This window comes from Centroberyx affinis, unplaced genomic scaffold (assembly GCF_046629955.1).
Source record: "Centroberyx affinis isolate AG114_WGS23_722 - 3 ecotype Tasmania unplaced genomic scaffold, CSIRO-AGI_Caff_v1 ptg008026l_1, whole genome shotgun sequence".
In the NCBI taxonomy this organism is placed as follows: Eukaryota; Metazoa; Chordata; class Actinopteri; order Beryciformes; family Berycidae; genus Centroberyx; species Centroberyx affinis.
The window spans coordinates 49,226-62,397 of NW_027284015.1; the positions used below are offsets into that span (position 1 = coordinate 49,226).

A 13,172-nucleotide genomic window follows, 5' to 3' on the forward strand; every position below is an offset into this window, starting at 1 on the left:
AATGCGTTAGTAGTAGTTAACTAGACAGTGTAACATCCTGGGAATTTTCAGTGTAATAAGATTGAAGAAGATTTACTTTCTGAGCCATTTTCAAATTCAGTATTTTGTAACAGCATATCGATCATGTAATAGAGAGTTTTTACACAAGGACTATATGTAGCCACCTGTGTGCTTAAAGGGGATTGGACTGTCATTCTTAAAGTTTTTTTAAATGTTTTTGTCAGATTCCCGGAGTTTCCTGGACAGTATGAACCATGCCGGTGGCTCTGCAGAGGGAGAGCTGTTCAGGTCAGACGTGTCGGTCACTCCTGCTTCCTGCCAGAGGATCTTTGGCTCTGTGCGCTCTGTGTCTTCAGGCAGCCCCCTCCCACACACAGACAGGTACAGTAAAGTACACACACACACACACACACACACACACACACACATATACACACCTGAGTCTGACTCTTCACTGCCAGTGTATAAACAATAGTATATATGGCTGTATATCTGGTGGGAAGTCTCGTCTCATAGGTGCTACGTGTTGCATTTTCACATCAATAAATCATTGCCACATTCATTTTCAGACATTGGTATAATTACCATAAACAAAGCCTCTACCATCTTCTGCACCGCATTTTACATCCCCAACAACACCTCCCACCCTCTCCATGACATGATAGCCAGGCAAAAGAGCACCTTTAGTAGCAGACTAATTCAACCCTGGTGTGTAAAGGAGCGACATAAGAGATCATTCTTGCCAGGTGCCCTCAGACTCTACAATTCATCTGCCATCTGCTTTTTAGCCATCATAGCCTCTTTTTTAATGTATTTTGTCATCTGTGTGTCTTGGCTGCTATGACGACTCAATTTCCCTTCTGGGATCAATAAAGTTTTTCTATCTATCTTTCTACATTGTTCGGCATTAGGTCGGATTTTGCAGGAAATCTGTTATACTGCTTTACGGCGCAAAACTGGAACCGTCTTTACAGTAATACACAACTTTATTCTAGTTCTACTATTCCAACTGTGTAGTTTCAACTTCACATAGTTTTAGGAATGTATATTTGCTGTTATCAAGGAATGTTTTTGGTTCTTATCCTTATTCTTGCTCTTCAAAACAAACGCACACAGCACGATCAAGCTTTAAAAGGAGGCAAGTAGGTGACTACATACTGTCTGGGGTTTCAGTGTTTTCTTTTATCTTGTTTTAAGCTTTGAAATGACATTTTGATTAGAAATAAATAAAACCTATATGCCATGATCCCTCATTTCTACCTCTCACTCTATCTCCTCTGCAGCTCAGCCCCACCTCCAGTGTGGCAAGACAGGACTCCAAACTCCCTGAACTCTCCCTTTCACCCCCAGCCCTCACCTCCTCTCTCCCTCAGCACCCCCAATGCCCACAGTTCCCCTCGGGGGGCTCTGAAAGGCCTGGGGGGTCCGGGGCTCCGTAGGGAGACAGACGACTCGGACTTGTCCTCGTTGCTGTTGGGGAACGGAGGCCTGGAGCACAGCCTGTTGGAGGCGGTGGAGGGCCTTGGGGGTTTGGGCCTGGGGCTAGGGCTGGAAGACGGGGGCCTGCCTCCCCTGCTGCCTGAGAAGAGGAGAGGCGGCGAGGGGGGAGAGCTCGGCTCCCGCTCCCCTTCCCTCAGTGGGTTCTCCAGCCCTCACAGTGGCAGCAGCCTCAGCATCCCCTTCTCCTCCTCCATGACCCCTGACCCCCTGAGAGGACTCAGTGGGGCCCCATCACCTGGAGCAGGTATGCTACTCTGCCAAATAGTTTATGGTCAAGGTATCCTGCCCTCTCTGCGGCATTTATAGATTCATTTTGTTATATCTCTCTCTCTCTCAACCAATCTCTTTCACTTGCCCTTTCTCTATTTCTGCTATACTGCTATGTCATATCTGGGCCAGAGCCAGATTGAGGTCTAATAGAGAAGTTTTTATCTGTCTTGCAGACTTGGGCAGTAAGCAGGACACTGTGAAGTTTGTTCAGGACACTTCCAAGTTCTGGTACAAGCCAGACATCTCCAGAGACCAAGGTAAATATTGGTCTTGGACAGGAGAGCCTCGCAGCCGCTGCCAAGCAGATAACACGCCCCCTTGTGCACAGGTTCCCTCCATATACAGTATGAAACGTGACGATTCTAACTTTAGCTAATCTTTTTTTTTTCCCCTGCCTCTGTTGACCTACAGCCATTGCAGTCCTAAAGGACAAAGAGCCGGGCTCTTTCATTGTCAGAGACAGTCATTCATTCCGCGGGGCGTACGGATTGGCTATGAAGGTGGCCACTCCACCTCCTTCTGTCCTGCAACAGAGTAAGAAGGGTAGGTAGAAGATGGAGAGGAGTTGACAAATTTGAATATATTGCCTGGATTTGATTTTAGTTTGTAGAAATTGTCTCTGGTATCATAACTAAGCACAAGCTTTACATTTACAAGCTTTACATTTATTTTGAAGCTGTAAGAGGTTTATTTACATGTGTTTCAAAGTTCCAAAAAGTTTCTTTTCCATCTACAAGTTCAAGAACATATGTAAATATACCTGAAATTTGATCAAAGTAAACAAACTGCTCATATTCTGTCCCTTGCTGTCTTTGTAGTGGGAGACCTGTCCAATGAGCTGGTGAGGCACTTCCTGATTGAGTGCACGCAGAAAGGAGTGCGACTCAAGGGCTGTCCCAACGAGCCATACTTTGGTGAGGATGGCTGTCATTCAGATTGTCCTGTGACCTCCAATTTGCTCTTATCAGTCTGAGCATTATACATCACACTCTGGCAGACAGTCATGAGGTTGTGCAGGACTTCCATCTGACCCTGGATAGATGTATTGAGGGGCCAGATAGTCTTTTACGTCAATACTTTGCATTAGGTCATGACAATGGTGACAAAATATTAATTTCTTTAAGTTAATTAAGTTCTAATAAGTTCTGCTACTGTGGGACTAGTGCTTGGACTAGAGTTTCTCTTGCTGGGATGAGCTGAGTTTCTTTTTTTTTTCAAAAATCAAAGCAACAGAATTGAATTGAGCTAAATTTAACCACTGTAAGTCAGCCCAGTGAGTTGTTTGCTTCCTCAAATTCATCTTCTAATAGTTTTCCCGGGTTGGACCCAAAGAGGTTATAATAGGGCAGTTGCCTAAGGTTTGATGAATTTCCTGTGCCGCCCTCTACTGGTCATTACTGTGAGGTGCAGCTAGCTCCATTACTCTTCACTCTTTTTTTCTTAGTGGTTATGTTTGTAAAATGTTCATTAATTTATTTTTCCTGTATCCCGCTCCTGACAGGAAGTCTCACTGCGTTGGTGTGTCAGCATTCCATCACCCCTCTGGCGCTGCCCTGTAAACTCATCCTACCTGACAGAGGTAGTGTGTGTGTGTGTGTGTGTTTTCATGTAAGGCTGTGTAGGGCAGGGTGTCAAAAAAACAGTATTGTTACCATATCAATCTTATCACTATCACAGTATCAGAAATCTTAAAAATGTTGAATTTTAACAATGAGAACTTAAGTTTTCTTGTTGTTGTGCAAGTGAAATCAATTTAACATGGTCTGATTATATTTAAAAAGCAGATGAGATGTGAAAATGTGACAAACAATTCTCTGCTGCATAGTGAAACATGCTTTCGACAAAGACTGATTGAAAAAAAATGTTTCCAACTGGAATCAAATTTGAATTGGTACAAAACATTTTCAGCAGTACTCAGCCTTACATTTGTTTGTGTATGTGTGTATCTACTGTATATGTGCCTGAGATTGCATGCAATGGTACGTGTGCAATGTGTGTGTTCAGAAACATGTGTTTCTCAGATAAAGTCAGTCAGTAAAGTCTCTTGGTTGTGTGTGTGCTCCCAGACCCCATGGAGGAACTGAGTGACTCATCTCCACAGACAGCCACCAACTCAGCAGCCGAGCTGCTCAAACAGGGAGCAGGTACTACATAGTTCCTAGAGAGATGCACACCCAGACAATAATTTGTTGTATAACGTAAAGGAAGAGTTCATCCCAAAAGGAAAATTCACTCATGATCTATTCACCTCCATAACAGTTGAAACCCCATTGAAGTTCATAGGACCACCAAACACACAAGTTAGTTCCATCTCAGGCTTCTCCCAAAAAACTATTGAAGTTAACAGAGCCATCCTTTTACAGCTCCAAAAAAGCATGACACATTTCTCCAAACTCTTCTTGTGCAACTTCATCCAAGAGTTTTGTAGCCAAGCAATTGCATTGCGGGTTTAAAAGTCCAATATTTACCTCATCATCTCCTATATTTTCCTCTGATAATACTCTGGTCACATGCTCAGAGTCTTCCACCAGAGCGCTGTCAGTGAGGAAAATCTAGGAGATAATGAGGTAAATATTGGAGTTTTGGACCCACAGTGCAATTGCTTGACTACAAAACACTTTTATTACATTGCATGAGCTGTTTGGAGAAATCTTACCTCCAATGGTTTGAGAGAAGGCTGAGATGGAATTATGGGGGTGTGATTGGTAGAGTTTGGCGCGTTTTGACAGACATGTAGAAAAGATAATGACTGAATTTTCATTTTGAATTTTTTCTGAATTTTCATTCCTTTAATTTGTGTGCATGTGTGTGTGTTACTCTGTAGCCTGTAATGTGTGGTACCTGGGCTCTGTGGAGCTGGAGTCACTGACGGGACACCAGGCAGTCCAGAAGGCGACCACTCTGACCCTCGCCATGGACCCACCGCCAACCTCCACCGTGGTCCACTTCAAAGTCTCCGCACAGGGCATCACACTCACAGACAACCAGAGGAAGTGAGTGGTCACACAGACACACATGGACTCACACATGAACACAAATCCATACATACACACATCCACACACTCTCTCTGTTTCAGCTGTGTGTCTCTGTGTGTTTCCCTAGGCTGTTCTTCAGGAGACACTACACAGTCAACACTGTCATATTCTGTTCCCTGGACCCACAGGGTCGCAAGTGAGTACTCTACTCAGTGTTTGGAAGACTTAATGGGCTGTATTTATATATCTGATGGCCAGTAAATGTGTGATGATTTTCTAATGGCATTCTGTCCAAAACAGGTGGACAAGAGACAGCGGTTCCACTGCAAAGTAAGTCCCTTTTTTCATGCCTTGTTTCTTTCAGTCCTCCTAATTAATGGGTTTCTTTCTTTCTCTCTTGTTGTCTTTCACTGTTTCCCCTATGTGTTTCCCCTTTTTCCCTCTTTCTATTTGAAGTGCTTTGTGATTGTATGTTTTGAATTACATGAATTGCATCTTCATTAAAGTGTTTTTCCTGAGGTCTCAGGGAGAGAGGAATTATAAGAGAGAAAAAACAGAGACCTGTGGACGAAGTAACTAGGGTCATTATTTGTCATTTGAAATATCAGTATATCCTGCTTTCATTTATATTGGCCTAAATGATGACACATTAGCACACAACATACATGTTGCGTAGCCCAACAGATTTGATCTATGAGACTTTATCTAAGTTGCAGTGATGCACAGATGAGTATCAGTGATGAGGCAGCAGGGTGGCCTAGTGGTACCATCTGATAATGAGAAGGTCACAGGTTCAACACCCACAACAGCCAGTCTGTGTCCATCAAGAACCATGTGTCATGTCCAACTGTCCTTAAACTGCTGCTCGCTCAGTTGTAGTAATATGCTCTGGATAAGAGTGTACGCTAAATACCTAAGAAATAAATGTGAAATGAATCAGAGTAGAATGTCCCTTCTCATGTATAATTTTGCCCCCCTCTCTCTCTCTCTCTCTCTCTCCCTCTCCTTCTGCCAGGATCTTTGGCTTTGTAGCCAGGAAATCCCAGAGCGGGACCGAAAATGTGTGCCACCTGTTTGCAGAGCATGACCCTGAGCAACCAGCTAGCGCTATTGTCAACTTTGTGTCCAAGGTCATGATTGGGTCACATAAGAAGTAGGAGAAAGACTCGCACTCCAGGGTGAAGTTGTCAGGACCGGGGATCATGAATACGAGCACGGACGTCGTAAAACTGACCCAAGATTAAACTCCTCTACAGGCAACCCCCCCCTCCACCCCAGACCCACACAATACAAACCCACACACTCCAGCTCTTGGTCCTGTTGGTACATACTGCACTATGCCTTTGGACTTTGTATGGACTACATTTCAGGATGCCGCCACCGGAGGGAGCCACTGCAACTCTGTTGTGCATAAAGTTCAACAGTGGGACTTCCAACCCGAAGCGATCACTACTCAGAGATGCAGCTCTGGGGTCTTTTGATATGTATATAGAATCATGGACACTTTTAAAGGGAGGATGTAGTGTGAATGTCAGATTTTGACATGGTATCAATTGCTTTCTCTGACCATTATTTTGTACCTTAGTCTTAGTGCACTATATTACATTGTCTTTACTTAATATAGGCAGTCAAAGTTGACAAACATAACACACGTACTTCTAATTAAACCTGGGGAAATAATATACAGTCGGCAGATAAAGATACATTTTCCAAGTATGACTATGGCTTGGAATTCTGAAACCTTTTAGTATGGTGAAAATATGTGTATCAAGTTTCAAAACCTCTCTTCCATAACCACAGTGCCTTGTGGGCATAATCAGACAACTATACTGTCACATGACAAAGTCAATGGTGGGATTTTTGGCACTATTGACAGACAAAGCCAATGATGTGGTTGCCTTGTACTTAAGATGGATTTATTGTGTTGTGTTTATATATTGCTCAAAGTATTTATCCCTTATTACAGATGTGTATAAGTTTCTTTTTTCTAAATACTTGTCATATATTTTTGTATATTAACATATACTGTACATTAGGTTTGAAAGCAGTGTACCTCAAAAATATGCAACCGTGCAACATATTGTTGTGAGGAGAATATTGTGTAGTATTATATGGTATTACATAGTCTGCCCGTATGTACTTGTTGTGTTACTAATCTAGTCGTCAAGACTGATTCCTGTACAGATATTGCACGATGAATAAAGTAAATCTGACTCTCACTCTGATTCTAATGAGAGATTATCAGAATACTGAGGAGTAAGAAATACTTTTTCTGTCACGTCCTGCGATAAAGGACAACATTTTGGTCCACCATCCCTTAAGTAGTACTCTCCTCCTCTCAGTAAACCGTTTAATTTGTAAATGACTATTGTTTAGTTATTACAGCATCACTAAATTTGAGATGTTATAAAAAAAACAGCCTTCTTAGAATCACATGCGCTGTGTAGTTAACACTTTTGCCAATAGATGGCGGTAATCAATCATCAAATAACACAGACAGCATGTTGCATCCAAGTATGGATTAGGTGAGTGCATGTGAGTGTGTGTATGTGTGGGCGAGCACAAGAATGTACAGGACTTTAGGTATTTGACAAATGTCCAGTTTGAGGACAGAAAATTTGTTTGCTTTTCTGCTTCACTCTCTCTCTCTCTCTCTCTCTCTCTCTCGCTCTCTCTATCATAATCATACTGGTTTGAACCCAGAAACAGCTGCAGGTTAGTCTGAACGGGTCCACACATGCTGGTAGATGGTAGAACCACCCTCTTAAATAAACTTGGCAGTGTCAATGTGTGTCCAAGACGTGTGTGTGTGTGTGTGTGTGTGTGTGTGTGTGTGTGTGTGTGTGTGTGTGTGTGTGTGTGTGTGTGAAAGTGGGGCGTCTTTGGGTTTGCACATGGAAGGACAAGGTGTTCACGTGTATGATAGGATTCATTGTGCCTATAGTCTATAAAGTCTGCTGAAGTCTGCTAAAGTCTCTCTAGGTCTAGGTTGTGTCTTTTAGAGGTCAGATGATCTGATATTCATTTTGAATGAGGCTAAGTTCAGGATCCTGGCCTCTGTAGAGACAACCAGCACTGGGACTGGGACTGGGACAGAGACAGAGACATGGACATGTCGCAGTCCAACAGCCCAGCTGCCTGCAGTCCTGCTTGGCCAGGAGAGAGGGGGACTGCAAGGGGGGTAGGAGGTGGGGGTAGTGATGGTTGTAGTGTGTGTGTGTGTGTGTGTGTGTGTGTTTGAATGTCTGTGTGTGTCTGCGTGGGGGTGGAGGGGTACTGGGGGGGTGGGGGGGGTTGGTGGTGGTGGATGACCTCACCATCACGGGAAACTTTCCCACAGCCTGCACACAAAGAAGGCCGTCAAAAGGTAAAAAGGATGAGAAAGAATAGAAATTTAACACAGTGTGTAAAAAGGAGCCAAAGTGCGGAAGAACGGTTAGTTGGAGAAAAGAGGCTCTTTCGGAGGGGGAGTTGTCTTCCCTTTCAGGACAGAGATTTTTTGGGTTGATAGAAGCTAGAGCAGTACTTTTGCTCAAATTTGAAGAGAGAGGCATAGAGAGAGAGCCAGAGAAAGAGAGAATAGGACACAGAGCAGTTGTCTCCTCACAGTAGGAAGCCTGAGCTTGGCTTGTGTCCTCTTTCTGCTGAGTCACCTGCCGCCATTTTGTCCCCTGGACCTTTGCTTGCACTTCCCCCTGCACTTCCTGTCAGCTGGCCCGCGAGCACCTGGTGGCCCGGTGGTTTTCATAGCCACCACTGGACGACATCACATTCCTGGCATTGCTAGCTCCAAATGGTGTTTGGAAATCCAAAGGCCAGCTTCCGTTTGGGAATGCCTGCCTCACAGAGTCCCTCTCAGCCTCTGATCCCTGGCCTCCTCTCACTTTATTTGAGTTAGCTATTTAAAGCCCATGCTAAGTGCACTGCTGCTCTGGCTACACAGGGGAGCAAACACACACTCTAACTCACACACTAAAACCACACTGGCCCACACATAATCCCTCTCTCTATTTTTAATTTGGTGGTCTGAGGGGACTCAGCCTGCAAGGCTGACTGTGACCAGGTTGACAGAGTTGCTGATTTTCTTTTTCTTTTGTCGTTGTGCCAAATTTGGCTAGTTTGAGATTAACCCCTCCCTCATACCCCACACACACATGCACAGTTTGCATAGTATTCATGTGAGCATGAGCTCAGCATTACTCAATATCACAGCTTGCTTTGGTTTTTGTGTGTGGGGCTTTGGACACTTCCAAGAACAGTGCTTTAAACATACCACAGAAATATAGGCTCTAACACACTAATTGGTTCTAACACACCAGGGCACTGTGACACACAAACTCACATATAGCTTGACACACTTTTATATACGCAAAGTTCACACGCAGATATGCCTTACACATACACACATACTCCATAATCTACACACACACACACACACACACGCACACACACTTCAAGATTTCGAGGCTACGTGCTCTCAGGCACATGCTGAGAAAGCAATGCCTTTATGGCCCGCCTCTTCATTGCATTGTCTCTGGTATAACTCACTGAAACACACACACACACACACACACACACACACACACACACACATACACACACACAAAAGGCCTGGGTGCTTGGGTATCAGCGTCAGTCTTAATGAACCTGTCTCTAGGGGGCAGGGCTGGGGTAATGTCCCACACAAAGAGCTCCCGCTGGGCCACCGAGCCAACCAGAGGCCAACAGATTAACTTTCATTACATCAGCATCCCCACAATACACTTAATGAGGGAGGGATTGTGTGTGTGGGTGTGTATGTGTGTGTGTGTGTGTGAGTGTGTGAGTGCGTGTGAGTATGTGCGTTGGCTCTCATACCATTGCATCACTAATTAAATGAGATGACTCACTTTTGCTGATTCAGTGTGTTCAGCTGCGCGCGCTTGGACATGCACAGGAACAGACACACACACACACACGCGGTCGCAAAAACGTAATACCACACAATTCATGTGTTAGTGTGTTGTGTGTGCTTTGTTTTACGTGAGAGACGTGTGAGTGTGAATGTGTGTGTGTCGGGCCTGTGTCTTTGTGTCTCTGGCTGTTTCCTGCTTCTCTCCAAAGCGTTTTATTAGACGTGACGTGCCCCTGGTTCACGTTTCAACTTTTTTTCATCTTCAGTTTCAACCTCATTCTTTTCTCCTTTTCTCTTTTATTTCCTCTCCTTTATTGGCTTCTCCTGCGCACTTATAAACTTTACAGAATGTGGGAACAAAGTAATCACCCTGTGTGTGTCTGTGGAGAGGAACACATTCTCCCCGTCCTGTCAGGCCGTCTGCATCCATCTATCTCTTTCACCCATTTTCTCTCCATCTCTCTTGCGCTCGCTCTTTCTCTCCCATCAGTATTCTCATTCAGCATTTTTACCTCATGAGCCATCTCCAGAGAAAGACTGTAATGAGTTTTTGGATGACATGACCCAGATTTCTTTCTGTCTGCTGTCAAGGAAAGAAAGCAGAGCATAGAGGGGGCTGGGATGGAGAGGGAATCAGAGTCAACAAATAAAATGGATGTGGAACTAATTAATAAGAAGAAAGAAAGAAAGAAAGAAAGAAAGAAAGAAAGAAAGAGAAACAAACAAAAAGAAACAAACACACAAAGACAGATGGACAGGGAGATTGAAAAAAGACGAGCAGAAATAGGGAGGGGATGAGAGCTAAAGAGAAAGGAAGAGAGTGTAAAAATAGAAAGGGGTCATTTGGGACGGCTGCACAATGGGCACCAGTGTGGCGAGTCTCCAGCGACGGCGTCCGGTGCCGCACCCCCCTCCTATCCCGCCCCTCAACTTTACCAGGGGTTGCCCGGGGCAACTGGGGGAAAACGCAGCAAAGAAAGGCATCTGCCTGCCCCCAGCAGCCTCGCCACCCCCAGCGTCTGACCCTCTCCTTCCACCGTCGATGGACATTCCCAGGTGGAGGAACTGCAGTTTGTGGCGTGGAAAGTCGCTCTCCATCTTCCATCACACACTGAACACTCATCTGTTCAACAAGTACCTCACGTCACCGTCTTCCCACTGACTGATTTCCCCTCTCTACTCATTCTACTTTCTGTCTAAAGGAAATCCCTTCTATCTCTGGCCTTAGCTCTTACTCTGTTTTCCTAGCACTCACTCTTACATGATTGCTCTATAGTCGCAGGAATATTGTAAAGACACAAAGGCCCTGACCTTTGCACTCCTTATTTTTGGTTACTTTTAATTTTTGTTGATGCAGGAATTGCTTATTCTACTGTTGCACTCATTCTAAGAGTGTCAGCTGACTGTCTAAAATGTAAACGTAAATGAAGATAGATCTTTAACTTCATTTCTGGCTTTTAAGTGTGAACTGGAGCCACGAGAATGAACTAGATCTAAGCTTTACAGCTGACTTGTCTAACTAAATTGAGCAGCGCAACTGAGTTCTCTGGCAGAAAAAAGCACGGCTAGTGGATTGCAGCTATCCTTAATCTCATTTCTAACCTCTTTTCGGGACTTAAAGCCACGTTTTTACCTGGAACGGCTAATTGCTTCAGACGGAATTGATGAAATCTCACAGTCGTCTTACCTTTCTCATTACTGAACAGAGCCATCCATTCAGGCCGGGCCCAGCTAGCGTGAGCTGTCAGCAGCTCTGTCTCCACACTGCCTGCCTGGCTCCCTCCTTCTCCAGACTCCCTGACTCTGCCCTATGATGTCATGGTGTTTGCAGGGGTGTGTTCAGGGGTGTGTTCGGGGGGTGTGTTCAGGGTGTTGGGGCTGGGAGCCGTGGGGGGTGGGGGGGCAGAATAACAATGATGGCTGAACCCTTGACCTTCTGGTCGTGACCCTCCAGCCCGGGGTCGCCAGCCGGGTGAAGCCTCTTTTGCGGCAGCGTGGCAGGCCCTCACGACTAGCCTGCTGTTAGCATTAGCATGGACTAATGACCCGGGGTCCTGACCTCGAGGCCAGAAGGTTGGGGGAAGACCCTGTGCCAACGCCTCCTTTCTCTGTCTCAACAGGCGTGTTCACATGTGTATCTACATACAACGCCCAATCAACTGTATTTGTGCACAACACATTCAGAGAACCACACATACACAGACAAGCGCGGGCAGACGGACGCCATGCACATTCACATTCACACAGACACACAAATACAGGAATGCATCCGTGCATGCACACACAATCCCATCCAGGTAGAGTTACCTCCAACATAAACATCTACACCCAAAGAGAGCAACACACCCTCTCGGGGACACATTCCTGTATCTTGAGCCCTGCCATAGATAAGCGTCTTGTGTGACTGGGACACATGGGCCGAGTTTGGGCTAATTCAGCACCTGGGAACCCCTCCACCCTCTTCCTCCACCCCTGCCTAACTCCCTCTTCGGGAACAAACCCAGCCTTGTGCAGCTTCCAACAATGTCAGTGACACTCTACACTGCCCCATTGCCACTAATTGTTAGCTCACAATGCTTCCTGGTATTGTGCTCAACAATGCCCACTCTGAATAGAGAGTCTAACCTACTTGTATTGTCGCTAATTGGTTTCTTGAGAGGAGTAGAAAATAGGGAGAGAAAGGGAGAGAGGAGAAGTTGGTAATGGACTGCAGTTTCATTGGAGTCGCCAGTAAATAGAGTTCACAAAGGGCTTTGTGGGGTCGAGGGCCGAGGGTCGGAGGTGAAAAGGAAGAGGTGCACCTGCACTCTCCACAGGCCGACAATGAGCTTATTCAGCTGCTCTGCCCAGCAGGACGGTGGAGGACGGAGGCAGTGCCTGTCTCACAGCCCCAGAGAGACCCAGACACACAGGCCTGCATTACAACCACGCCACTGCCACACAGCTCTATATCCACACAGAGAGGGGGGGGACTGCATCTTAGAGAGACATGAGCATCTTAAAGAGACGTAACATCACCGCTAAGTTTGGCTTTCCACTCATATAAATTTTAAATTAAAGACCTTCTTTGCTTGCTGCAACACATTTTCAAATGCCTTGGAAAACTGGAAAAATAAGCAATCCAATCACACCACAAGGATAGAAAGGAGAGATAAGGGAAGAGGAGGAGGAGGAGGAGGAGCAAACAGTGGAAGAGAGCGGTGCCATGTCAGACAGAGACAGACTGATGTTGGACAGGGGGAGGGGCAGAGAGATGACCCACTTACACACAGGTGTGTGTTGGAGTGTGAGAAAGCGAGAGAGAGGGAGTTAAAGATAAACTTGGGCTTTGTCTGTGTCTCTTTATGTGTGTGTGTGTGTGTGTGTGTGTGTGTGTGTGTAGGTGTGTGTGTGTGGGTGTGTGTGTGTGTGTGTATGTGTGTAAGTACATGTTTGTGCTTGTGTTGAATGTAGCTACATCTATGCATGTCCTATGTAAAAATGTGCGCAGTATGTGTCTGGGTGTCTTCATGCAAATGTCTGTGTGCATGAG

General features: G+C 45.3%; 1 protein-coding gene across 1 annotated transcript in view; it reads left to right on the top strand.

The window, feature by feature from the left end:
• The window catches only part of LOC139639969 (tensin-3-like), a 39,969-nt gene extending 33,009 nt beyond the window's left edge, over window positions 1-6,960 (top strand). Inside the window, exons 17-27 of the mRNA XM_071514139.1 lie at window positions 225-381; window positions 1,284-1,744; window positions 1,944-2,027; window positions 2,182-2,313; window positions 2,589-2,684; window positions 3,272-3,349; window positions 3,837-3,914; window positions 4,595-4,763; window positions 4,874-4,942; window positions 5,047-5,076; window positions 5,762-6,960. Coding sequence (XP_071370240.1) covers window positions 225-381; window positions 1,284-1,744; window positions 1,944-2,027; window positions 2,182-2,313; window positions 2,589-2,684; window positions 3,272-3,349; window positions 3,837-3,914; window positions 4,595-4,763; window positions 4,874-4,942; window positions 5,047-5,076; window positions 5,762-5,903 — 1,496 coding nt within the window. The 3' untranslated portion in view covers window positions 5,904-6,960. The remainder of the gene's footprint in view (window positions 1-224; window positions 382-1,283; window positions 1,745-1,943; window positions 2,028-2,181; window positions 2,314-2,588; window positions 2,685-3,271; window positions 3,350-3,836; window positions 3,915-4,594; window positions 4,764-4,873; window positions 4,943-5,046; window positions 5,077-5,761) is intronic.
• The last annotated feature ends 6,212 nt before the right edge of the window (window positions 6,961-13,172 follow it).